We start from the raw sequence: 26381 nt of genomic DNA, 5'->3' as shown, positions 1-26381 counted from the left end.
GAGTTGTTGTCCAACCCTTTGACCACATTGAGTAAAGAGGAATTGTTTTGAGCTGCATATACAAAGATCACTCCAAAAGTATCCAAAATTACTTCTCTTATTACTTATATATTTTCATGGAAACTGCAACTGATAAACAGTACAAAAACAATATTTGATAGATAAAATTACTAGCTAGAAAGCATTATTTTTCAACATAGTCACCACCATTAGCTATGCTTTTTTACCAGCACTGAACAAAAGCCTACATGCTATGCTTGTCAAAATGTGCACCAGAGGAGGTGACCCACTGTGCTGTCACAATGCACCATCCACCTCCTCACTGTGCTCACATACCCTGCTTGGTCTCCATAAACGTTTACCAGGTGCTGAATGTCAATAGTTACCATTTTTTCCACATCTTTGGTCATGTGCCCTTCCATGTCAGACACCATTTGGTCATGCTGCTCTCTCCTGCCATCTGTCACACAGCAACATGTAACAGAATACTGGTGGGAAGGTTCAACTTCTACTGCTATCCTACAAACATCTGCCTCTAACATCATGGACTAACATCATAAAATAGGTGGCATTGTTAAGTATAAATAAGTATGTAATGTAGCTAATGTACATAAGTAACAAAATTTATTTTAACTTTTTAAAAATTAAAACATCTTTAAAAAAAGTGAGCAATAAAATCACAAAATTAGTGGGATATATCACCTTGTTTTTGTGAAACTGATGCATCAGGTTGTTTAGTGGCAGTGGTTGCAATTCTTAGTGAGTTGTCAAGGTGTTCATCAGAGATTAAATTTTACTTTTCCCATGCAAGGAAGTGTGCTCTTCTTGACAATATTTTTTCACAAATATGCATACTATCAACAAGCAGTAACATAAATAAGGAATGACTGTGAACTGAGGGGTATTTCTCCCTGGTCTGAAAATGTGGTTAAGAGACAGGATCAGATTTTTTAGTTCAATGTCTGATCACAACTCAACACACTCCATTCGAAAATTCACAGGTAATGAATTTATGACGACTGGAACTGGAGTTTCAAACGTAAGTTGATCAATTTTTTTGCAATCTTGAAATCTATTCTCAAATTTCTTTTGCAAAACTGAAAGCAAAGCTGCATCTTTTTCACTGTTCACAGAACTATACTTAGCCAACGTAACAAAATGCACACAATTATTTATGACAGCATTGCACTGCGCCCTCGCCTTGTCCTGGTGTCAGCCCACTGCACACTGATGTGCAGTGGGACAAAGTCTGGGCAGAATGTAAATCAGCCCAGGGCATTTGAGGTCTGGGATGCCTTAAAAGCCATATAAAGACTTCTGCCTCTAAGGCACACAGGGCGGTGCTGTAGCTGCTGAGAACACAACAACTTAGCTATAAGGCACCAAATAAGGAGACAGCAAGAAAGCAGGTCGGTAAGTGGAAATTTTCAGAACTGTGCTAAAAGCAAAACAGGTCAGGAATCTTTTGAAGCCAAAAGGTACTGCTTGGGCCAGTACTGCTCTTATGCTGACAAATAGTAGCAATACATCATAGCTGGGACAGCTGAACTGAACTTCTCAGAACTGTCTACAGCTAAGTCTGGAATGTGTATCTTTTTTCCCTCCTTTCTCTCTCTCTCTCTCTTTTTTTTTTTTTTTTTTTTTTAAACATTTTGGCTGAATTTTTGCCTCACTCTGCTAGAGAGCAGAGCTTGCGGTGCCTTACATCCTTTTTTTAGCCAGGCTCCTGCGTGATGTCATCTCCAGGATGCTGAAGGGACAGTTTGCTCTCCTTGTCTTGGTTCTGTTTTCGTTCTTCTTTTTTCCCCTGCAAAAACATGGGGGTGAGCCTTAGGTGTCCATAATCCCCTTTTGTGGGCCATAATCTCATTTTGTGTGCTGTAATCCCTTTTGGTGGGCCATAATCCCCTTAAGGTAGGTGGTAATCCCCTTTGGTGGGCCATAATCCCTTTTGGTGGGCCCTAATCCCCCATGGCACTGAGATCCCTTCCCAAGGTGGGACAGGGCTGCCCTATGACAACTGCAGGACAGAGAAGGGTTCCCAGATCCCAGAACCCCCTGGTATCTCCAAAACATAGAGGCAGGATCTGAAGTCTGGTGTTAGGGGTTGAGGATGCAACATGAAGGCATGCAGATGTAATGGTGATGCTGTGGATCTGTGGTTTCCCTCACTCACAGCTCTGTGTTTTGGAGGACAGGAGCGTGTTTATACCCAAACTGACATGCATGTTTGGCATGAGAGCACCTCACAACATGCCCAAAGGAACAATTACACTATGGCCAGAGCAGGCTCTTGGTGTCCCCCCCAGGGTAGTGATCAAGTCTATGTCACTCTGCAGGAAGGCAGGTGGGTGCTTTCTGCTGAGCACTGAATGTTCCTCATTAAATAATGAGGATTTCTGAAAGAATTAGCAGGGGAAGGAGAAACCGAGGCGGGCAGTGAGTTACATGGGTGCCTGTGGTCTGTGTGCTGCCATCCATCTTCTTCTTGTAATCTGGAAGTGAAGGAGAGGGCATCAGCTGCTGGGATTCCAACACTGTGTGCGCTTCATGGGGCATGGGAAAGAAATGGGGCTGCAGGGTGCAGTGGATATGAGAGACTTTCTCTTGGCCAAACCCCTCAATTTTCAGAAACACGAGATTTCTGCTTCAGATGGAGAGCAAGAAAGCAGCACAGAAATGGACACCCAGCTTGCCTGCAAGCTCTGCACCTCTAATATGCCACCCATTGGCTTTATGCTGTACAATATTCCCTCTGTTCTGGATTCTGAAATGCTTTCTACAGCCTTGGAAAGTGTGGGATTCCCCTTTCCACAGGAGCTGCTGCCAGAGTGTGAGAGCTGAGCCCAGGATCTTTGTGGCCAAGCAGCTAGTTAGGAAGAGAATCATTGGGTACTTACAGCAGAAGGAGAATAGCAGCAGCAGGAGAGCTGCCAGGACAGCAAAGACGCAGCTGGCAATCACACTGACAGGTTCTGAGCAGCCACGCTCTGCCAGGGAGACAGTGAGAAGTGTCAGTGGTCTCTCTTCCATCCCACTTAACCAGCTCCAGAGCTGGAATGTCCCAGATGCGGGTGGAGAGGAGCATCCTTAGATTTCATACATTTGAACTCCAGGGGCAAACCTTGCCCTGCTGTTCCCTCCCTGCTCATCACATGGTTTGCCTTGGCTACTCCAAGTGCAGATCCCCTTCCTGAATCACCAGCCTACAAAGCCACCCATGGAGTCCCACTGCCCAGCCCCACAGACACCCCAACCCTCCCCACGAGGAAGGCAAGCAAGGGTACATGCAATGAAAACCCAGTTAGCCCTTACCATGGACCTGCTGGAAGTTGTGGAGCAAGAGACAAGAGAATGACAAGTTGACTGCCAGTGTCATGGCTGTACTGCACAGGATGACATGATACCCTGGAGAGAGGAGAATTTCTGATGGGTGGGGGGGCAATGGTGAAGAGGAGCTGGAACAGGGAGGAGATGGGCATCAGTGGGGAGCAGGGCATGGGCACCATACATGGATGTGCCCCACAGCAGCGTTCATCCCTCCTGTAGTGATAACCTCAGAGGCAGCTCCTGGGCTCTTATGGGGCTTTTAGCACCAGGGGTTTGTGTCCCCACCTGCAACTCACTGGTCTGGTCTGGATACCGGGTGAGTGCTTCTGGTCTGCACTGAGAGATCATGGCGATCAGCACCACAGTCATGACTGCAGCAAGGAAGCAAAGCCCATGCAGGATGAAGGCAGCAGAAGGACCTATGGGAAAAAGAATTAAACAAAGAATTGGGATGGGAAAGATTCTCCTGGTTGAGGCTGAGCAGTGACCCCAACACTGATTTCTACCAGTCAGCTACCAGGACATCAGACAAGGATGCAGGGCTTCAGTGAATCTTACCCTCTTCCTGCATCCAGATGACAGAGGTGACAAACAGGAGGAGACATGAGATGCCCAGCAGCCCTATGATGGGTAGAGTTAGCCATGTCCGTGCTTCTTTTCCTGTTACAAAAGGCAATCAGACTTGCATTGGAGCTCAGGACCTCACCAATGAGGTGCAGCCTGTGAAGGAAAATGAATGCAAGCACAGATTTTCTTTGTAAAGAATCAAATCCCCAAGGTTTTGAACCCCTGATGACAAATCCTGGTGGACTTCAAAGGGTTCTGATGGGCTTACAAAAGCTTTGCTTGACTTCTGGAGAGACAGTGAGATTCCAGCCAGGTCTGGGGTTGCTCTAAGCTGAACAAAACAGCATTTTCATCTGGTTTGGCACCTTAATGCACTTCTGCCCAGGTTTTTGCCTCTTACAGTGGCAAACACTGGATTTCTTCTGGAGATCCAGTTTACAAAGAACTCAGATGGCACAAGCTCTCACCACAAGCACTGGGCATATAGAGCTCCTCAGGAAAGATTACCCCCAAAACAGGACCTAACTCACAACTCCATTGTTAATACAAGGAGACAGATCAGTCTAGGACAATATTCCCATGTATGGTTGGTCTTCATCTCTGTTCCTCAGTCGGTCTCCCTTATACTGGGGGTTGTTCTTGATGGGTAGAAGAAGATAGAAGAAGACTACAAAGACTGTCGTTGGTCTTTCTTTTGGCTAGGTCTTATGGTTTGCTTTCTGGTAACCAAATATTGATTGTCATTGAAGCGCCCACATTAACCTGTAGGCTTGGGTATGGATGCACAGCATTATGCAGAGTCCTGACCCAAATGCCAGTGAGCTTGGTCACCGAAACCAATGCCACGTGGTATTGGGTCAGCTCTCAGCACCTTCATGCAGGAAAACTCTTTGTGTCCTGCCTGTTCTGTTTCAGCCCAGGGATGCCCAAGAAATGGCAGAGGACAGACTAGCATGCTTCATACCATGATATCATGGCATGCATTGTATACATAGCATAAGTAGCTTGATTTCTCCCAAAGCCATTTGGGATTAACTGTTGCTAGGACTCTGTATTTCTGTGCAATATACAGGTGCATAAAAAGAAGTATATGAACTCCATGAACACTGAGCAAGGTTCCTCCACCAAAGTGAGTTAGTAGAGAAAGGCTTTACTGCACCCTCTGTCCTCTCTGCGGCATGGAGAGAGGGCTCAGTTTGGGGATTTGGGTGTGGGCACTCACCAAGTCTGTGCTTCCCTGGCTGCAGAAGCCAGATGACAAAGCTGATGGCAGTGATGACAGTGAGAGCCAGTGCAGCCACTGTTGTCCTCAGTGCAACTTGGAGAGGAGGCGAGAGACCTGCAAAGTGAAGTGAGGGGAATTAACACTGAAGACAATTCTGAGACGTGCAGCAAAGCACTGCAGCCCCACCACAGGCTGATGCTTACCTGCTATCGTGAGTTTGAAGGTTGCCTCTTCCCAGCTTATGGCATTGCTGACATTGCAGGAGTAGGAACCACAGTTCGACTTCTCTCCCTTCCTTATCCACAACTCAGTGGAATTCTGAGTGAGCTGATAATAATTCTGTGGGGTAAGGGAATGTCCATCCTTCTTCCAAGAGACAGCAGCCACGGTTCCATTGGGCAGCAGGCAGATCAGCTTGATGAGGGAACTGTTCAGGTTTGAGCTCTTCAGGAGTTTAGGCTGGGGTACAGGCTCTGGAAAACAGAGTGACATGGCAGCACTCCCTTGGATTGCCTCTGTAAGAGGTATTTTTGACTAATGGTAACAATCAGGCCCCCTGGTCCTTTATGCAGAGGGCTGCCTATTGGACAGGCAGTCCCAACCCACTAGAAAAAGGAGACCCTCTTGCCACTACTGGGAAGGTTGACCAATTAGCAGAAAGTGTTCAAAAAGGCTGCTTGTCTTCACATGATCTATGATAAAAGCTTCAGGCCACCACAAATTACCCACTAGGATGCCCATCGATCCCAAGCAGATGACCTCTTTATAATTAGGGGGCTTCCAGAACCATTGAAACCTGTAGGATATACAACTGCGAGGATAAATACAGGTTATGTCTCAAGGAGAAACAATCCAGACAACATTAGAAGGAACTGTAATCCCTAACAGTCAATAACTGGAATACAAATTGTGGACATAGTGGGTGCGGGGTTGCCCAATACTTAATTAACTAGAGATGAAAATACAGACCATGACTGAATGCAGTAAGGCAGACAGTTGATTTTAATCACTTATATTTTGATGACTATCTTTGTAAAATTCAGAATTTTAGGCTGGGTTTGTAGAGCAAAATGTCAATTCTATTGTTTTGGTGTAATGTATGGGTCACGAGCCCCAGAACAATCCATTATCCCCTTCAGGACTTTGGGGATTAAGAGAATGGCATAAGGAACTCTTTTAGCCAACTGGCTGAGCAAGCAGCAAACATTTTTAACCTCACCAACTGCTGGGTCTCTGGAGGACCCACACAACTTAAAACCTAGCCCTGGGTTTCAACCCCTATTGTCCTGGTTGGCAAGTAACTACAGCAGAATTGATTGCAGCACCCGCTGGGAAGAACACATCTTCACAGCCAATCCAATATCCCACTAGGGAATTACTGTCTGAACCAAACTCAGCCAGGTGGTATCTAGGTTGGGAATAACAGTTGCACTTGGGTTTATTATAAAATGGGTTATGAGAGAAAAGCACACTAATTAAAAATGGGGGTGGTATAATCATTTGGGAACTGAGGATGGATATCCTTATTTTTGGTCCTCCGTAAACAACACGCTGTTTTCCAAAACTGGAGGTATGAATTTTCCTGCAAGCCCTATGCTGGATCTTGGAGTTGTAAGTGGCGCAGGGATGGAAGCGATGCTGGTAAAGGCTGGAACTGTAATGTGGCAGGACCTCTGAACACCACGTACTTCCAAGCTAAAGAATATGTAAATAAACCTGCTACGGAATGGATATTTGAAAAGGAATCAGCAGCACTGAAGGGACACTGGTGGATTTGTGCCCATTATGGCCGACAAGCAACTACCTGCAAATTGGTCTGGGGTAAGTTATATGGGAACAATTCTCCCAGGATTCTTTTTGCTTCTGGGGGAGGTGGTGATGAATTAGGTGTCAAAGTATACGACATTCTCATTGTCTGGATGACTGTCCATTGACACCTCCACAACAAGTGGTAGCAGCCAAACTTGGACTAAGGACAACTGGCTGCCTCAGTATAGAACCAAACACCACAGGCCAGCCACCCAGAATCCCAATGAATGGATTTAGTGGTGCTCGAGAACCCATTTATAACCTGAACCGCATTCTCAGATTACAAACCATCCTTGAAATTATTACTACTGAAATGGCTCATGCCCTGGATCTCCTTGCAGATCAAACCACGCAGATGCAAGCAGCAGTATTTCAGCACTGCACAGTTCTTGACTGCTTACCAGCCTAAGAAGGGAGTGTCTGTGACTCTAGTTCTAAAGACTGACAACAATGGTGATGTTGTTCAGCAAATTGCTAAAGGTATACAGCAAATAGCCCATGTTCCCATCCAACTTGAAAAAACATAGATTTTTGATCTCTTTTCTTTGCTTCCAGAGGGTCCGTAGGTAAAACGTGTACTATTTTATCTACTTTGTGCTACTGTAGCTCTTATGTCCATTCCTTGTCCCAGCCTGTGTTTAATTCAACTTATTCAACACATTTTATCTTCTATGTATTTTGTAACCTCTTCAACTGATGGGGAAGTCTAACAGATCAGGGCAACATTTGTCACCAAACCCAGGAAATCTTCTGTAGTGATTGTACAGAGCATTTTATTCACTCCCCCTCCCTTCCTTTGCCTGTACACTTTTTTTATTCATCAGGTAGCAGGCCCAGGAGAATCAGCCCTTGCTTTACATAAAAGTCTCGCTCTTTTCCTATCACCCACCATCCTTTCCCCATCACCTAATTTGTAATAATCACTTTAAACTGATAATAAACTGGTCAGACAACATTTGACTTTTCTTTCTTGTGTTTCAGTCTTACTCCAAGTACACCAAAGAATCTCTTTATCTGATAGCCAGAGTGAGACTGCCACTCCTCCCTCCTTAAAGCCAGCCCCGGTTGAGATGCAAGAACTGTGAGCCCTATGGGGAGAGCAGCACCTTCCCACTTTGCAACTCAGCCTTGGTTCAGCTCAGAGAGACAGAAGATACTGCAGAAGCAAGGCAATGACTACAAAGTTCAACAGCTGCTGCCATCAAGGCACTGTGCCAACTCAAGGATGGGTGGTGCTGACTTTTGGAGGTCAGGCATGGCACCCCGGGGTCAGGGATAGCAGTCTGAAGGGGGTACCAGGTAGGATTATGCTGGGAAGTGATGACAGGGACTTCCTGGACACTTTCTTCCAAGAGGAAAGGACTGCTCACACATAGTAGTGGTATGGGGAAGCACGGGGCATAAGAGAAGCCATCAAGTTTAGCCAAAAAGCATCCTGGCCTAGTGGAAGTTGTCTCTACCGTGAGCAGGTTTTGGAACTGCATGGTCTTCGAGGTCCTTTCCAACCCTAGCCATGCTTTGAGTTTATGATTTTAAGGTCGGAGGGCATTTTAGGATGTTCACCTCCTAATTCAGCTGCTAATGCTGAAACAAGGAAGTACACGTTAAGGAAGAGGGTGCCTGACTCCTGTCCATGTCTTTCAAAGCAGCGACAAAACCAGAAAATGCACACTTGTGGTCTCATCTATCATACTCATGGCAAATCTCTGCCAGAGCAAAACATGCTTTCAACCTATTCCGACTTACTGATTACTTCCAGGATAGTTGTCCTAGCCCTGTCCTGCATCAGGTCAACTGTTGCTTTATAAAGGCCACTGTCTGCCTCCTGCAGCTGCTGCAGAAGAAGCGAGCCATTCGTTTGGTAGAAAACCACCCTGTCTTTGTATGCGGCGTAGATGACTGGAGACTGCGAGGAGGCGTAGTACTGCAAGATGAATTCGACCTTGCTGCCCTTTATGCATTCCCACTCAGTGACGTTCACATTGCTGATTGCCGGTGCGTGCATCATAACAGAGGATCCTTCTGCTGCAAGTTTTCTTTCTGTGATTTCCACCCCAAGGCAGGATCCCAGGAAAAGGAGCAACACATCTGGAAACAAGAGAGATGCCAGAGCACGGTGGGTTAGTTTAAACGAGAAGCCAGAGTACAACTTGATTGGCTCATAGACTCTTTGATTTCTTGGCTCCCATTATGCCACATCTGATTTACTTCCCCCTTCTTAAGATAAGAACACATCAATTTTGACCTGTTATATAAATGGCTCCTAGCAAGCTAAGACAGTTCTTTACCTTTGGAAGGAGGATAACAGGACTCCATACTCCTCGAGAGTAACATGACAAAAAGTGCAACAATGAGAGCAGAGCAGCAAGATCCTAGGCTGCAATGAGTAAGAATTTGATCAAATGCAACAGCCATGAGCACAGAAACAAAGGAAAGAAGCTACTTACCCTTGGAAGAGCTCAGGTAGGTAGGGATCTCCAACAAGACACCCTCACCTCCACTGCCAACCCTTAAATTAAGTCTTGGAAGGGGTGGATCCTGGCTGCACCCTTTCCAGTCACTCAGGTACATTACATGCACCTGAGCTCCCCTGGGTTGGCCCTGCCTTCCCACCAATCACTGGTTCAGGCTGTGACTTAGCATTCTTTCCATAATGGTGGTTACTGCTCAATGGGACCACACGCAGTACACCTTCACCCCCAGGCCTCATGCTGTCTCAGCAACAGGACCTAGTGGTACCCAGGCACAATGATACTGCTGCACCTCACCTGCAGAGATGCTCATTCCTTGACGAAGACAGAGGTGTAAGGGAGCACGAAAATGTTTCAGGACCTGCCCTCCACCTCTCCCAGCTCTGCTGAAGCAGCACAGCTGCCCAGCAGCACCCAGCCCAAGGATATGCACAGCTGAGTTCCTCTCTCATACTCACAGTGTGTGATTGACATGGCCAAGACCTGCGGGTGTCTTCAGGCCTTCATTAGGTCTGAGCTTCTCCTGCAGTGATGTACTCTTGGTGGGGTTCTCTAGGAATAGTGTCCCCACCTGCAAATGACACCATGCAAAGTGGTAATGCTGTTGCTATCTTGTCTGCACCCCTTCCCATGCACTGTGTATTTGCAATGCTGCAGCTCCATTTTGTCCCTTCAGTATTCATTTAAAGAGCTGCTGGCTATTACGGTCATGTTCCCTGCATGTACCGAAGCACTTTTCCTCAGCTTGAACACATTCCTTTACCACCTCAAGATGACTTAGCTCTTGAGGGGTTGCAGGCACTGCATCTGCCTTATTCACCTTCTTAATGACTTGGAAAACCTCAATTCCACTTCCATACCAGCCAGTTCTCTCCAAATTGAATGTTCCTGTCCAGTTTGAGCTCTGTCTCATAATTCTTTTAGCTTTTGCTCTCTGGACTTTCTGTATTTTTAGGAGACTTTCTTTACTCTAGAAACTCCAGTATGTACAATGCTGATCTGTTTTCATGGGAGATCTCAAGCACAATCTGCCTGTGCACAATGCACTTTGCAGTGAGGTGCAACCATGCTCATAGCTGCCTTCAGAGCCCAGACACAAGATCTGGCATCTGGACAACAGGGACCGCTTTTATTGCTGGGATTTGCAAAGCTCTGGAAGAAGGATGATGATGGAGGAGCTCATATTTCCAGCGAAGAGATTTCACCACCCTGAAATTAAAGTTTCAGATGGGACCAGAAGAGAGGTCAAGGTGTTCTGCTTTAGGGACATGTTTAGGGACACAGTATGGCTGGGTGTAAGAAGCTGGACACAGTTTTTGCCTCAAAGCTTGTTCAATGGCACCCATCTGAAACATAACCTGCTCAACAAGTTTTTGGAGTCAATGTTACCATGAGCACAGAGAATCATACACGACTGAGCAACCTGGAGAAACCTTTTGGGTTGTCGCTTCTTTTGGACATTCAAGCTGACTTATGGGGGTCATCTCAGAGGAGAGGACCACCGTGCAGTCAGTGCCCATGCCTAGCTACCCACCATGCCACAGTCGAATGATCAACTGCCAGTTACCCAACGGGAAGGGCATGTACTATGGACATTTTATTGCCTTAATCTTCCTCCAGGTATACATATGTCGAACCATCCCCTCCAACAATTGAATTGAGACAGTGAGAAAAGAAGCTCTGATGCACAGATGAGGCCCTGTGCTGAAAGCTGAGCCCACTTCAGATAGTCATTACCTCCTGGCAAGATCCATTTGTCTTCCATGGGCCCCAGCATAGTTCAGAGAAGCATCTGAAGGAAAGGAAGAAAAAAAACAATTTCAATTATGGAGCTGCCTTGGACCACTCTGAGCCCATTCCCAACCCAGCATCCTAACCACAAAAGTAGCCAAAACCCAAGGAGAGAGGGATATAGGCAGGGCACATCATGTTCAAGCCTGCGATGGAGACCTCCAGTCCTGGCTGTCCTCACCACCCAAGGGGCTGATTGCAGCTCTGTGGCTTCTGCCCTGATCAAAGGACTTCAGGAAATGAGCTTTTAGAAGAAGTCACGTGAACTTCTGTGCACTGCATTATCTGAGGCAGAGCGGTTGCTGCAGGCACAGAGCCCTGGTGGCAAGGCTTGTATGTGAATGCACACACTCAGGGCTGCTGGTGGAGCTTCATGGGCTCAAAGAATATCCTCTGTGAATTCTTTGAAGTGGAGAAAAAGTGGGAAATGTGGTCTGCTTTCCCTCTGCAAAATGCCTGTGACCTTGGACGACATTATGCGGCAAAGGGCTGAGGGAGTGCTAATGCAAAGATCAGCCACTTTCCAGCCTTTTCTCTGGCATCCTCATGATGTCTGAGGTTTATTCAAGAAATAGTTGAGGGAAACAAGAAAAATATTCTTTTCTGGTATATACAGCTATTTGAAGGATGTGGGAGCAAGGGTTGTGGAGGAGGCACCATTTAAAGATGAAGAATTTCCATTTTCCAAGCAAATCCCAGCTGGCACACCCTATTTCCCAATCTGGGCATCTGGGTCCTAGAGTCCATCTCAGCTCTCTCTGTGCACACAGGGAGGGGCTGAAGTTCCCCCAGTAAAGAACAAGGCAAGTTTGCAAGAAAGACTCCTCTGGAGGAAGGATGGTGGTTTGGAGGACCTTCCTTCTTTGGCTCCGGACTAGGAACAGAAATGTCCTCCAGCTCAAATGAATTGCACAAAGCTGCAGCACTCAGAAGAGAAAAGAAATGTTCTAGGCCACAGTTCCAGCACCCAGACAGTATTGCTTCACTGAGAGATAAGTTTGCAAGCAGGCATGTGATGAAGTTCCTCTGCAAATTGCTGCTCCCCCTTTATAAAACAGATGCCTCCTCCATCTTCTCCGGTTGTGATAGGGAGAAATAAATAAGGTCCCCCGGGGAAAGGAATTCATGTCAACATCAGTTAGTTATCTCACGCTCTGAGGAAGTCTGTGCCAGGAACTGAAAATCACCTCCTCCCATGAATGTTTGCTACAGCGTGGGATTGATAGCAAATGCTAAAACTTTCCACGGGGGCAGAGGTTGAAAGAAATTTTAGCTGAACATGGAGAGGGAGGACAGGTCCACAAAGAGCCTTTTGTTAAAAGGCAGTGAGGCTCTCCAGACAGCAGCTGTCTGCTGCTGCTCTTCCGTGTGGGCATGGCTGATACTGAGAGCTGGAACATGAGCAGGATCAAAGAATATAAAGCCAATATAAAGCCCTGGGAGCACAAGTGGAAAACACTGGCGTGCAAGTTATCTTCTCCCTTTTGCCAGCTGGAGCAGTAGTCAACATGGATTTACCAAGGGGAAATCCTGCCTGATGAACACGATAGCCTTCTGTGATGTCATGACTGGCTGGGTAGGTGAGGGGAGGTCAGTGGATGTTGTCCCCCTTGACTTCAGCAAAGCTTTTGTCTCCCACAACATCCTTGCAGGTAAGCTGAAGAACTGTGGGATAGATGGGCAGACAAGAAGGTGGACTGAGAACTGGCTGACTGGCAGAGCTCAGTGTTGTGATCAGCAGGGCAGAGTCTAGCCTTTAACTACTGGAGTTCCCCAGGGGTTGGTACTGGGTCTGGTCTTGCTTGACGTCTTCATCAATGAACTGGGTGAAGGAGTAGAGCGTATCCTTAGCTGGTTTGCTGAAGATACAAAGCCAGGAGGAGTGGCTGACACACCAGAAGGCTGTGCTGCCATTCAGTGAAACCTGGACAGGCTGAGAGCTGGGTGAAGAGGAACCTGATGAGGTTCAATGAGTTCAAGAACTGAGTCCTACACCTGGGGAGGAATAACTGAATAGATCAGTACCAGTTCTGGGCTAACCTGCTGGAAAGGAGCTCTGCAGAGAAGGACCTGGGTGTCCTGGTAGCCAACAGCATGGCCATGAGCCAGCAGCATGCTCTTGTGGCCAAGGAGGCCAGTGATATCCTGCAGTGCATTAATGTGAGTGTGGCCAGCAGGACAAGGGCAGCGATCCTCCCTCTCTGCTCTGCCCTGGTAAGGCCACATCTGGAGCACTGTGATCAGTTCTGGGCTCTTGAGCTCAAGACAGGGAACTTCTATATCCAGTGGAGGGCCACAAAGATTATGGGAGGCCTGGAGCACCTCCTTTATGAGTAAAGGATCTGGGGCTGTTCAGCATGAAGAAGAGAAGACTGAGAGGGGATCTTATCGAAGCTTAGAAATATCTAAAGGGTGGTGCTGTAGTTTAGCACAGGAGAACAGAAAGAAAAAGAAAAAAAATGAAGTAAAACTCGTGGGTTGAAATAAATATATATATACTAAGAAAGAAAAGATTTTAATGATATTTATATATATATATATCTACACACAAAATAAGTGATCAAGTGATACACAAGGCAGTTGCTCTGCACTCGACAACCAATGCCCATCTGCTCAGCCAACTCCTCACCATTTTTCACATTTTTTCTTCATAATGTCATGTATTAAGGAACGCCCCTGCGGTCAGTTGAGGTCAGCTGTCCTGGTCCCATCCCCTCCTAGCTCCCTGCCTCCCCAGCCCATCACTGGCAGCACTGTGCTAGAAACTGAGGCTGAAAAGGTCTTTGGGTGTGTGCAGCACTGCACTGCCACAATAAAAACAACAATCTGTTTTCAACGTTGTTTTTATCCTAAAACCAAAACAGCAGTATAGCAGACACTATGAACAAAATCAACTCTGTCCCAGTGAAACCAGGCTGGCACTTCCTGCCAAATGGGTGAGGGAAACAGGCTCTTTTCAGTGGTGTGTAACAAGAGGGCAAGGAACAGATAACACAAACTGGAACTTGAATATGAGGAAAAAAAAATTAAAATGAGAGTGACAAAGCATCGGGACAGGCCGTTCAGAGAGGTGGTGGTGGAGTCTCCTCTGGAGATCTTCACTACCAGCCTGGATACTTTGCTGTGTAATCTCTAGGGAACCTGCTTTAGCAGGGGGGTTGGACTTGGTGGCCTCAAGAGGTTCCTTCCCAATTTTATGATCCTTATATGGGGCAGTATCAGCAGCCACTCCAAAAAAACAGGAACAGCACGAGGCAAGGGGACTTCCTTCTGTGGGTCAGGAAGAGGAACTGAGAACAGCTCAGGCAGTTAGCATGCAGCTCTCAAAAATGAAACCAATGTTTTGTTTGGTGATATGGGCCGCTATCAGCAACACCCAGGCAGAACCACTGCAGATAACTGCAGATCAGAGGTGGGATGGGCAGTCAGTAATTATCTGCCCTCATCAGGAGGTGACTGCCTGCACACAGCATGTTATGCATCGTGTGCTGTAACGCTGAGAAGCAAAAGGGTTCATGTACCAAATAGTTGCTAAAAGAGAAAAGGAGCAGCTGAAGCACTTTTCTGGACAGACTTCTCTCACCATGTAATAATATGCAGACTTGTTGCATCGTAACAGGCAAACTTAATTAAGGAGGGGACATCTCACAAATGACGCCTGTTCCCAAGGAGGGCAGGAAGAGAGTGAGACCCACAAAATCCCCTCCGACCCATTAACAGATTATTCCAAATCTCAAGCCGCACTTACGCAGCAGTAAAGCCTTTTAGAGAAGGCCTGCTGACCACAAGAGGCCTCTGCCTCATTTGCAGCAGCTGACAGAAGCGGGGGCAGTGGGTGGGGGAAGCACAGACACAAGGCAGAACAGTGGCAGTTCAGTGTGCGCCCATCACCAGAGCAATGGCCCTAATTAAGTGGCATCCATCGCTGGATCCAAGGGTAGTGACATCTCTCTACCTTCATCTTTCTCTCCAAGTCATCCCGGCTCACCACCAGTAAGGAATAGATAGATCAAAGTATCGCAGTGGGATATAAGTAAGTATTTAACAGACTGTTTGTTGCCATTACACCTGAGTTTACCCTAGCAGATCTCAGCCATGCCCATACCTGCGTACGTTTTCCAGGGTAGCTCAGAATCGGGTTGTGATGCACATCACACTGAAGCACTGTGCACACGCTGCCGCAGAGCTCACTGACAACAGATCTTCAGAGGAAATAAATGCACTCAGAAGCACACAGAACCAGCGTATATGATTGGGTACAGATATGGATGGAGCTGATATACAGCAGGCAAATATTTCCTCTTGTCGGCAGCCTTCCTGTTTTGTGTGCTGCAGAAGCCATTGTCTGTGGACTTCCCTAACGGAAGCTTCAGAAGTTTAAATACGTTAGCAGTCAGGAAGCCCAGCTGTGAGAAATGTCTCCCTCAGCCAGTTCTGCCTTACTGAACAAAGAACTGTCAAAACCAGTGAAAAAAAAAAATGAAAAACACCACTTGCTGGCAGTAATATAGTAGGAAAAAACAAGTTTTACCCTCTGCACGCAGCTGGGAGCTCAGCACGGCTGCTGCAGGCTGCAGCAATCAATTTTTTAGTTCTTCATTTTGTGCTCTAACAGAAGCGAGAGTAACCAAAAAAAGAGGGAGGGAAATAACCATCTAAAAAAGGAGCTCCGTGCAAAATTGCAGCCCTAAGCCCAGTGATGAGCGCCTCTGCTTTAGGGAGCCTCACAGCTAGTGCTGGAGGTGTGGGAGATGCCAAGCGACGACCAGGGGTTGGGCGCAGGCAGCTGAAGCTGGGGAGCGCTGGGCGGGCAGTGAGAGGTGGTTTGGCAGCTCTAAAACGCTTCAGAAGCGCTTTTTCAGAAGTGCTACAGATTTGCTGTCATAGGGCTGGACAAGAGGAAAGAGCTGAGCTAGAGGTGCAGAAACGGGTTCCCTACAGGAGAGAATGGGAGCACCATTTGGGAAGCAATACAGGATTTCCCATCCCCCTAGCTTCAGTCCCACGGCTCCATCCCCTTCATTCCATCCCTACCCGTTTTGCTCTGCCCCATTCCTCCCTTCCCCATCCCTCCACCCCTCAGCCAGCTCAGGCCATAAATGCACTCACCTCCTCTTGCAGCTCCCCTTTTAAGGCCCCAGCTTTCACTGTGCAGGGTGTTGTTCAGTTTGCATGGGCGGTGCTTTCCAGCAGCCCAGGCCCAGCTTTCTGATACGCTTGGCTTTTTTTGCCTCAATGGTTTTGCCTCCAATCATAGCAGAGCCCTTTCATCTTTTGCTTCAGCAAGCACAAAGATGGTTTCCTCGCATTCCATACGTATTACATTAAAAAGTGGGTGGCTATGGCTGACAAGAAATAGAAATTTCCCAAATTGGGGAAAAGTGGGTAAAAGTGAGTCAAAAGTCTCAGTGATGAAGCTGATAGTGAAAAATGGGAAAGTGGGTGGACACTCAACCATCCTAGATATCACTGAGCATGCCCAGAGGGATATTAGCATATATTAATGAGTCTTTGAAAAAAAAAGAATATATATACGTCAACATACTGCATATGTGTATCTTAACCGTGTAAAACCTGAGCTCTGACAGAGCACGGTTGTGCTTGTCAAGTCAGCTGGCACACATCGTGAGGAATAAAGCAATGCCACTTTCTAACACCACATTGGAGTTCAAGAGTTTTCTTCCTGGATTTCATATGACAGCGTCTCCAGAGGATAAGACACTCTCAGGGGAAGAAATTGCTAAGTCTCTTTGCATCAGCAGAAGTTTATTACCGCTAAGCAGGTATTCTCATGGGCAGCACTGGGGTAATGGGGGGTAATCCTCCTATCATGCATACCTTACACAAAAGATCTGTTTATATACATAACTTCTGTTGTCTAAGCAGAAGTTTTCCCAGGAGTATGTTACGTATTCATGATCCATGCCAAGCAGGACCCCCTATTTTCTTCGTACCCAGACTCAGCCGAACTTCCGTATCTCCGTGGCTCAGAGACACAGCTCTTTCTGTTACCTAAACAAATTGCAGGGCAGGGGTATCCATCAACAAACATCAGCAAGTTTAACTATATTATTATAAATTGTATCATGTTCAAACAGAACAGTATTACGATGTGCCTCCCCATTCACAGTGCTACATCACAATTATCACCCATAACATGTAAAGGCTACCGTGGTGTTGCAGGCAAGTATTACTTGTATTATACAACAATTCAGCAACTATGCTTGTAAGGATATATTAACAGAACACTTTGTGCTATTACTTCTTCAAATCAATGCTGTCAAGGGGTCCCTTCTAGGTCCCTGCTAGAGATCCTGAAAGCTGCTGTGCCCTGCTTCCTTCTCTGTCCTACTTGTCAGCATTACATTAGGCAGGCAACCAGCAGAGCAGCTTAGTCATGGGCAGCAGCACTGCACCCTGCAGGCAGTACGCCCCAGGGCTCAGCATCTTCAGCAGTGCCACCAACCTGGGATGTGTGGCACCAATGGTGATGCTGGCATCCAGGGTGCAGCTAAGTGGGCTGAGGGACCACGTGGGGCTCAGAAAAGGGAAATACAGAGTGATGCCCCTAGGGAGAAACAGCCCCACGCTGGGGCACCCTGTGCTGGGACAAGCATCTCCCTCCATGGTCTGATCATTGCATCCCACAGCCTACCTCAGCCTGCTAAAATAAATAGCTTTTTTTTTTGTTTTTTTAAGCTCAATGATATTGGAGAGAAACCAAGACTGCTAACAAAACTAAGCAAAGAAAAAAAGTCAATAGATAATGCACCCACAGTATCAGGGCAACAGGAAAGTGTGACAGAAGGTGGGCAAATAGACACATATGGCTTATGCCTCAGAGGTGGCACTGCCATTGCAACCAGAGTTTGCTGTTGCAGGGAGATTACTTCCCTTACAAAGGGCAGCAAAATCCCATCACGTGTTTGATTTGTGTTTGCTTCCCCTCGGGCCAACCCTGAGAATCCCACATGCAGAACTGTGAGCACTCAGCTACTGCTGCTTGCGGTGAACTGAAGGAGAGGATTTTAAAAGCTGCAAAAAGGAATGAATTCTTAACCCTCACCCCTGGAACAGATGCAGTCTGGTCCAGCAGAGAATTGCTGATACCTTGGCCTACACACTACACCCCAAAACACCCCATATTTTCCTTCCTGTGCAGAAAAACCCAGGAGAGAACAGAGGAGCCATTGTCAACAGCCAGCGACAGGCACAGTGCTCCTACAGAGTGATTTGTATTTAACCAATGCAAATAGTTTTAAAGCACATGAAGGTCTCCACAGGCATGGATGCTGCCATTTGCACAGGTCTTCAGGAGGTGCACAGGAAGCACACAAGCAAATCACCCTGGTGTCATCTGCACGTGGAGAGGAAGCATCAAGCACGGCCCTGTGTGGCAGCAGGAAAAGGCTGGGGTGGGCATGGTTGGTTACCTACACACACTCAGAAACATACACAGCCTCATTAATGCCATAAACAGGCAAGGGACATGCTTGTAACTAGTTTTAAAGGCATTTCTCTAACTCGGAGTCTGGTTTTAAAGTGGAAAATAAATGGGAAAACATGCATTAGAAATCCCTAGTGCTGTGTTAAAGAAAAAGACAGAAATGATTAATTTCATTGCTTTATATCGCCAATATCACAGGCTCAGACCTGTGAAACTGAGATCCATTAATATGTTGAGCAGCCACACAGGAAACATCCCCAGTGTCTAGCAGGTTAAATCAGGATCCTTGCTGATGGGCAGTGACATCTCAATGGACCTGGAGGGAAGAAATGTCTCACAGTGAGGGTGCTGTGTAATAGAAGTTGTGGGTGCCTCATCACTGAAGGTGCTTAAAGTTTGGTTGGATGGGGCTTTGAGCAGCCTGATCTGTTAACAGATGCATTGGATCAAATGATCCTCAGCGTCTGTCCCAACCCAAACCATTCTGTGATTCCATGTGCTGATCATCAGAGGAGCCATAAGTGCAGCCCTGCCCCACGCCTGAAGCCCCAAACCTTGCACATCTCCAAACCCAACAAGACCCTAAACACAGCTGTGACATTCCTTCCTCTGGCTCAGGATGGTTTTAGCTGGGGCACAAAGAAGCTGACTAAGGCTGTGCATTGGATTTGCACAGAATGTGGACCCCCCCCCCCCCCCCCCCCCGAGCATCCCATCACAAACCCAGGGTGAAATCAGAGGCTGGAAGGTGAGAGCTGGTCTGCACCTTTCCTGGGGTCTAAACTTTGGAACAAAGCATTTTTTGGTTTCCATATCCCACTTTTTTCACTCCAAGTTTATATTTCTGAATTTACACAGGAAAAGGCAAAGGAGGTTGTACCTTTCCTTGTCTGCACAATTGGAGTCATGTTCCTGCAGCCACCCCTGTGTTGTGTGATCTGTGAAAAAGCACATTTATCATTGAAAGCAACCAGAGAGGCACAGCATGGGTCAGTGAATTCAGGAGATGGCATCTGGGGCTGGGATAGGGAATGGATATTGTCGCCTGTGAGGTTAGGAGGACTTCTCAGAATGAGGAAAAACAACTTTTGAATAATTCACATTGGGCTTGGGGAAATAAGAGAGGCACTTACAGCAGAGGAAGATGGCGAGGATCGGCAGGGCCAACACTGCTGCTGTGCTGACCACAAGGGTGGTGACATCCATGAATGCTGCACAGCCTTCTTCTGTGGTCAGATAAGGAAAAAGCAGCAGAAAACTCAGTCAGAAGGAAAAGACAAAAAAAGCAGTTGGCCACTATAGAAACATGCTTAAATACACTTAGAAAAAAGAAAAAGCAAATCTCTGGGAAAAAAAAAAACACAACATTTTGATGGATTTTTTGGAGCAGTCCCAGCTCTGAATGGTAGAGTAGAAGGGCTAAGGCAGACAACTTTCTCACCATGGCGTTGGTGGATGTTCTTCATGTGGAAGCTGCTCGTCAGCACCACCAAGAGCACCCCTCCTGGAGCAGCATAGCCCATCGTGCGCTGTGCTGGCCATGGGAAGAACAAGAAGGAAATGTCAGTGTGTGTTCCCACAGGTGGACAAGGGCTGCCAGAATGACCTGGTACACGAGTGATAAGATGTGTGGCAAAAATAAACTCCCTTATCATTTGGTTTTATCTCCATTCTTGCCTTTCTTGAACAGCTCACCTGCTGTGCTTTTGAGCTGGATGAGCTTTGTAGGCTGGAATGTCACTGTGGAGGCCACTAGGAAGGTGATCACAATCACATACAAAAGGAAAATCTCTGGCAGTATGACAGCAATGGATGGGCCTGGAAGAGACAGCACAGTGCTGAGCACCACTTTTTCCATTTGCCTACCATTTTCAGGATTTTATAAATCTCCATCATGTCCCTTTCTCATGACTGGACTTTCCAGTCACCTCCCCTCCTCCCCCCCCCCCCCCCCCAACCTGCAGCTCTATTCCTTGGTCATTCTAAGTGCCCTTCTGCAGTTACCCACTGGGAAAAGGCTTTGTGAAAAAGAAGAACAACCATATTAGTAGTATCAGTACTAATTGACTAATCCATATGGTGGTTTCTCAGCTTGCCAACAACAACATGTTGAGCCCAAGGGGTCCATTTCCTCTATAAAGGACCCTTCTCCTCTCCAGCCACCACTCAGATGGTGGTTCATCTCCAGTGATTACTCTTGCATGCTGTACCCTTTGTGAGGGATCTGCACTGCAACACTCTCAAAATGCCTCTTACCTTCTTCTCTCATCCAGAGGAGCCCAGCAGTGCCAGCCAGGATGGAGGAGATGCACACCAGCCCACAGGTGTAGGCACTGAGCCACCTCCACAGCTCTCCCCCTAGACATCAGAGCAGAGTGGGGTGACATTTATGTCCCCCCATGCTGCCCCACCACCAGCCCCCAGCCCTTCTTTTGGGTGGGATGCAGCAGTGGGGTGTCCCTATCCAGGGTATGGTAGAGTTGACCCACTTAAAAGAAGGGATGGCTTTAAAGGCTCTGCAACCATGGCACAGAGTATATAAAATACTTTATTAAAATGGAGTCTTGGAATGAAAATGCTCGGAGATGCTACAGTTTTCTATTAATGTGTCTCTCAGTCACCTCAACACTCTGAGCAAAATTATGTAAGGATATGCTAGGGTTCAACCGGACCTGAAAACATAACAAAAATCAGTTTTCTTCATTCAAACAAACAAAACACAACAATAAGGAGAGTTTACTCTTAAAATACGCCTCCAGATGAGAAGGGGAGATGTTTAGTCATCAGGAAGGGGACATGAGTTGGTTACCATCTCTTCCCACAGCATCGCTCCTCACTCAACACCACTGGAGGACAAAACTGGGTGTTCAGCTGGGTCCCCAGTGCAGACTCACTTATTCTTAGCTTTTCAGACTGGCAGACTGGAAAAATTATGCCCCATCCTGAGACAGCAGCAAAGACCAGAGCAACCACTGAAATCCTCAGCACATCCTGCAAGGGAGGGGAGAGACCTGGGGAAAAAAAAAAGAAAAACAATCCATGAAGATGGGAGCAATGTCACAGTAGGAACAGCATGGAGGGCTCTAGTGGGCCATGGAGTTCCACCATGGCTAGGTTGGATTTCTCACTTTACTAGCTGGTGGATTTATTTCTGCTGGAGGCTCTGATCCATGAAACACTCAGTTGGGAATGAACATTGCCCACAGGCACTCTGCCCAACACTCTGACCATATCCTGCCCACCACTGCTTTAGTCAAGGGTTGTGATGTTGACCTAGGCTTAGGGACATTCCCTAAGAAGGAATGGCCAAATTCTTCTGCTCATTGCACCAAGATCTGTCTTGGCGCCGGCTAGAGGTGGGATGGAAGACTGCAAATTGCTTCCCATCATCCTACAATAGCGAGCTCTGGTTGACAGCACGTGGACATCCTGGGTGGCAAGACCTTGGGAGATGGAGGAAGAAGAATGAAGTGAAGTAACCAAGGGATACTGGGGACAGGTGGAGCAAAGGAAGAGTTTTGGGTTCTGGAGAGCAGCATCTCTCCATGCCCCTCAGGGCAGCCCATGGGAAGCTCATCTTTAGCCACTATTTTAGTGATCACCTGCAACAGTGACGTTCAGGGAGGTCTCCTGCCAACTTATCCCATTGCTGACATTGCAAGAGTAGGAGCCACAGTCCGATTTCTTTACCATCCTCAGGTGCAAAACACTGAGGCTTCCAGAGAGGTGGTAACTTCTGTCCGGGGGAAGCATCTGCCCATCCTTCTTCCAGGTGAAGATGTCTGCCCTGCCCTCTGCTACCTCACATAGTATCTCACCACTTGCCTTGGCCACCAGGCCACTGCTCCAGAGCTGAGGGTGAGACACGGGCTCTGGAAAGGAAACAGAAACACCAGCACTTCTCTCAGACCTGAGCAGGACCATCCATCCACAGTGGGGGTCAGGGTGGTAGTGTTCATTAAAGCATCCTTTAATCTGCAAGGATGTGATTGCAGGTGACTTTTGCTAGGAAGTCTTGCACTGCACAAGGGCATTGGGCTTTCTGGCATTTATTTGGTACTCCTAGTTAAGTCTTTTTTTTTTTTTTTTTTTTTTTTTAAATCATATTTGGGTTAACACAGCACATTTAGTACATGAGGGGAAAAAAAAAAAAAAAAAAAAAAGGAAAAGGAAAGCAAATTTCTCTGCAGCAGAGAAGTTGCAGTAACATCATGGCAGCAGCATTACTAGAAAGAAAATAACCAGAGCAAATTAAGGGAACTGGCAAGAGCAACATCAAGAAGAGACTCGTGTGTTATTTAAAGCATGTTCTTATCTCAGCAACAGCACTTTGTGCCTGGAAGTAGCAAACAGCCACAGACAGCATGGTGTGTGAAGGATGATTTTGGTGACTTCTCCATGAAGACCACCCTGCTGGGCTTCACTCCATTAGTGATGCCAGCTTCCCTTGGAAATGATGCAGCATGGGTGACACCAGCCACAACACTGCCAGCCTCTCCATCTCTTCTCTGAGAGCAGAGAACAAGGGATGGAAGAGACCTTCCAGTACGGGGTCAAGCCCTTTGTCATATCCAGAGCTGAAGCAGCATCACCAGATCTGGTGGTCTCCCAGAGTTCTGGGAAGGTCTCTATCCACAGCTGGTCCAACCTCCCCATCACTGGCCTGTCAGGCTCAGCCCAAATCTCTTCCCCATACCCCTTTGCTATGCTGATAATCCATATATGTTCAAAAATATTGCCTGCATCCATCACCCCACTCCTCTCTCTCACAGCCACCACTTACTGAGGACATCCAACAAGACTGAGAAGCTCTCCCTTTCTGCTTGGTTGATAGTCACTCTGTAGATGCCACTGTCACTTTCTTGGAGGTCCTCCAGGAGGAGAGATCCATTGGATGCATGCAGGTGGGCTCGTGCAATGTATGGCATGCAGATGGTCAGGTTGTGCCTCTCATACTGCAGGATGGTGTGGGAAGTAGTGCCATTGAGGTGCTCCCATCGTATGGAGTGGATGAGCGTGATGTTAAGCGGCCCCGCAAGCAGCACTGAGGAACCCACCATGGCCATCCTTCTCTGCAGGGCTCTCTCCACTTCTGCAGCCTGTTTCAAAGGCACCAGCATCCCTAGATGGTAGAAGAAGATGAAGAGAAGACAAGCCAGGGAGATGGAGCAAGTCTTGGGAATGGTACTCACTGTGCCAAGGACACACAGGTAGAATCTGGACAGCTTGGTCTTCATATCTCACAACCCATCTCCATCAGGCAGTGTGATATTCCACTTAGAGCTTATATTGGATGGTCTGAGAAGTCTGCCCGCAGGCCTGACACCTTTTCTACTCAAGTCCTGTGCATTAGGGTTGCTTTCCCTACCAGTCTGTGCCCAGAAGGCACTTTCCAAGCATCTCACTCCAGTTCCTGATCAAGTTTGGAGCTGAAAGTATCTATTTGCTCCTACCTGAGAGGGATAGAGCTGCTTCCCCAAAATGAATGTCAATTTATGGGTTTTTCTATGAGGCTCTGAGGACTTCCAGGGCACACAGCACCCAGACCAAACAGAGTAGAGAGTTTTCAGGGAAAGCCAGGCAGAAATAACTGCTAAAATCTTGACTTGTAAGATGGAGTCCTCACAAGCAAACAAATGAAGAAGAATTTAATTAGTTTAGAGGAAGAGAAAATGAGAGGAATGGTATTTGTTTACCTAGAAATGATAACAGTCATGAAAGAAAGGTTATTTTTTAGCCAGGCACAAACCCAATGAATCGCTGCTGACACAACTAGCATAACAAACACACCCACGCCTCTGCTGATGGAAACTCCAGGATTTCTGTTTGAGGCTCTCTTCCCCTAACAGGACAGCCAGGCTAATCCTGAGCATCCTGCTGGAGGTGGCCTGAGGTGAAGAGCAGCAGCAGAGACCAAGCAGGCAGTGAAGGCTGTGCTTCCTCCTCTCCCTCCACCATGTCTCAGTTCCTGCCCCAGTGAAAGCTGTCGCTACACATTCACACTGCAAACCCTCCTGAAAACCATCCTTCCTGAGCAAACTCGTTATTTCCCTCCACAATTTTGCAATACAGGATAGGAGTCAGCCATAACAAGGCAAACAAAACAAGCCCAGCTGACAGTTTATCCAATTCTCATACTGGTAACCTATAGAAACAGCCATGGGGCTTTGTTCTTGTGCCACCATCACCTGAGAGATGCGTGCAATGAAGATAAGTGATCCATTTATAACAGAAAATCCCCTTGTTATAGAAGAACGCTCTTCACACAGCATCATCAACATGAAATAAGAGTAAATATTCCATTATAAACATCTTACAACTGCAATAGCCCAAGCTCATTGCGTAGGTGCTCAGCATCCACAAACACTACAACATCTGGACAACTGTGTATTTTTTCCCATTTTAAACGCCCAGCCTGAAAACCTTTGTCCATTTGCTCTTCAAGCCAGCCAGTACATACAGTAAGACCACAGCAAGATTATTCCTATGACTGCAATACATGTTGTGTTGTCACATATATTGATCTCTGTATGAACCTACCTGCAGAAAACTTGTAGCCTCAGTGCCATTCTCCTGAGCTGCTTCTATCTCCTCTGCCTTTGACTAACAAAACAGACATGCTCTTTCCTTGCAGGATGAGCATTTAGCCCTGCTTTAAAAAAAAGCAAAAAACAAAAACCTGACCCTTTATAGGCCAGCGATCCCCATGCATAACTGCCCAACTGCTTACACCTGTGCTGGTGTGCCCCAGGTGAGGATTCAGACTCGAGCCCACTGGGTGGCATCAAACCCCCATTTACCTGCCAGGAGCATCCCCAGCAGCTCCACAGGGTGGTGCAGCAGCAGCATCCGTCGAGGAGAAAAGATTCAAAATTGTTGTATTTAAAAAATACTAATTCCAAGTTAGGTTACTGCTTGCGAGGAGCTGGATGGCTCTGCTCTGGAGGGCAGTGCTGAGGCTGGGCTGGCTCCACGCTCACGTCTCCCCTCTGGCCGCTCCTCTCTGCCCTTGCTGCAGCTTCTCCTCCTTCCTGGGAGGTTTCTGCCGGCAGCAGCCGCTCCCGCCCCGGCGTTGTGATGTCCATCCCGATCCCGTTCCCGCAGGGAGCAGGGCACTTTGTCCTAAGGAGCCAGGCTGTGCCCCTGCAAGAAATGCAGCAATTGGTGGCCAGGACAGCCCAAGGGAAAGAACCCATCCCACTCCAGGAGAGATTCCTATTTCCATTCTGAAAGCAATATAAATTCCAGATGAGGTCAGCAGATCCATTTCCATCTCTTTTTTACAGCTCATGCATCTTCCCCCGGAGAGCATCCCAGTTCCCTGAGGTGGTTTCTCACCCCCTAACCTGTTCCTAGCAGTGGTTTTCTTCTCCACCAAGGCAGATGTAGAATAGGATTACCCATGTGCCACAAGCTTTCTGCAAGAGGAATTTCATTTTAAAGGAGTGTGATCTGGAGGAGCACCTGGAAACCACATTTAATGGTCAGAGAGATGAGAGCCTTAGGAAGGTTGGAGCTCGGAGCCAGAGCTCCAGAGAAAGGTTTCTTGGCCTGCTGAGCGTGGCTGTCTCCATCTGGCTCCTCTGGACCATTGAATCCAGAGTGAGATGGATGCTGGGATCAGGCTGCAAAGCCTTGGGAAGTGATGGGTGGATGTCATCAAGCCCAAAGGAAGCACCACCAACATATCGATGTCTGGCAGCTCCGTCACCCCTGTCCATCCTCCATCTGAGCCGTGGAA

At 47.2% G+C, this 26381-nt stretch overlaps 2 protein-coding genes across 9 annotated transcripts; both read right to left on the bottom strand.

Moving 5' to 3' along the window:
* Positions 1 to 88: 88 nt before the first annotated feature.
* LOC116229706 (hepatic and glial cell adhesion molecule-like) lies at positions 89 to 16483 on the bottom strand. 6 transcript variants are annotated; one of them, XM_090150204.1, is made up of 12 exons: positions 16303 to 16483; positions 15299 to 15395; positions 11140 to 11194; positions 8678 to 9019; positions 5326 to 5595; positions 5120 to 5236; positions 3889 to 3990; positions 3627 to 3749; positions 3316 to 3408; positions 2901 to 2990; positions 2449 to 2495; positions 89 to 1807 (listed from the first exon to the last, which is right to left on the bottom strand). In XM_090150204.1, the coding sequence occupies exons 3-12, from the start codon at positions 11177 to 11179 to the stop codon at positions 1715 to 1717; spliced, it is 1317 nt and encodes a 438-aa protein (XP_090006330.1). In that variant the 5' UTR covers positions 11180 to 11194; positions 15299 to 15395; positions 16303 to 16483; the 3' UTR covers positions 89 to 1714. The 6 variants fall into 6 exon arrangements, 5 of the variants coding, with proteins under 5 accessions (XP_090006330.1, XP_031450227.2, XP_031450224.2 ...); XM_031594367.2 differs by lacking the exon at positions 15299 to 15395 and adding an exon at positions 9861 to 9973 and having other exon boundaries at positions 16303 to 16478; XM_031594364.2 differs by lacking the exon at positions 15299 to 15395.
* A 2014-nt stretch (positions 16484 to 18497) lies between these two features.
* On the bottom strand, positions 18498 to 25846 carry LOC116229707 (uncharacterized). Of its 3 annotated transcripts, XR_016471059.1 has the most exons (11): positions 25441 to 25846; positions 23424 to 23762; positions 22243 to 22512; positions 21535 to 21651; positions 20897 to 20998; positions 20336 to 20458; positions 20082 to 20174; positions 19774 to 19866; positions 19521 to 19578; positions 18847 to 18956; positions 18498 to 18582 (listed from the first exon to the last, which is right to left on the bottom strand). XR_016471059.1 is itself a non-coding variant. In XM_090150205.1 (10 exons), the coding sequence occupies exons 1-10, from the start codon at positions 25487 to 25489 to the stop codon at positions 18905 to 18907; spliced, it is 1296 nt and encodes a 431-aa protein (XP_090006331.1). In that variant the 5' UTR covers positions 25490 to 25846; the 3' UTR covers positions 18805 to 18904. The 3 variants fall into 3 exon arrangements, 2 of the variants coding, with proteins under 2 accessions (XP_090006331.1, XP_031450229.2); XM_090150205.1 differs by lacking the exon at positions 18498 to 18582 and having other exon boundaries at positions 18805 to 18956; XM_031594369.2 differs by lacking the exons at positions 18498 to 18582; positions 25441 to 25846 and adding an exon at positions 25181 to 25361.
* Positions 25847 to 26381: the final 535 nt, after the last annotated feature.

The sequence above is a fragment of the Phasianus colchicus genome, chromosome 14 (assembly GCF_987193195.1).
Source record: "Phasianus colchicus chromosome 14, bPhaCol1.hap1.1, whole genome shotgun sequence".
NCBI lineage: Eukaryota > Metazoa > Chordata > Aves > Galliformes > Phasianidae > Phasianus > Phasianus colchicus.
The sequence above is the reverse complement of the archived record's forward strand: the minus strand, read 5'-3'. Positions and strand labels throughout refer to the sequence as shown.

What these genes read in the sequence shown, in the direction of transcription:
- LOC116229706 (XM_090150204.1), bottom strand. Translation starts at nt 11,179, where the DNA reads ATGCTGGGGCCCATGGAAGACAAATGGATCTTGCCAGGAG. An exon ending in AACTATCCTGGAAGTAATCA is followed by an intron (nt 5,596 to 8,677) that starts GTAAGTCGGAAT and finishes TCTGTTTTCCAG; the next exon opens with AGCCTGTACCCCAGCCTAAA. An exon ending in CTTCAAACTCACGATAGCAG is followed by an intron (nt 5,237 to 5,325) that starts GTAAGCATCAGC and finishes TTCACTTTGCAG; the next exon opens with GTCTCTCGCCTCCTCTCCAA.
- LOC116229707 (XM_090150205.1), bottom strand. Translation starts at nt 25,489, where the DNA reads ATGCTGCTGCTGCACCACCCTGTGGAGCTGCTGGGGATGCTCCTGGCA. An exon ending in CCTCTGGATGAGAGAAGAAG is followed by an intron (nt 20,459 to 20,896) that starts GTAAGAGGCATT and finishes TGTCTCTTCCAG; the next exon opens with GCCCATCCATTGCTGTCATA. An exon ending in CCTCGCCATCTTCCTCTGCT is followed by an intron (nt 19,579 to 19,773) that starts GTAAGTGCCTCT and finishes GCTTTTTCACAG; the next exon opens with ATCACACAACACAGGGGTGG.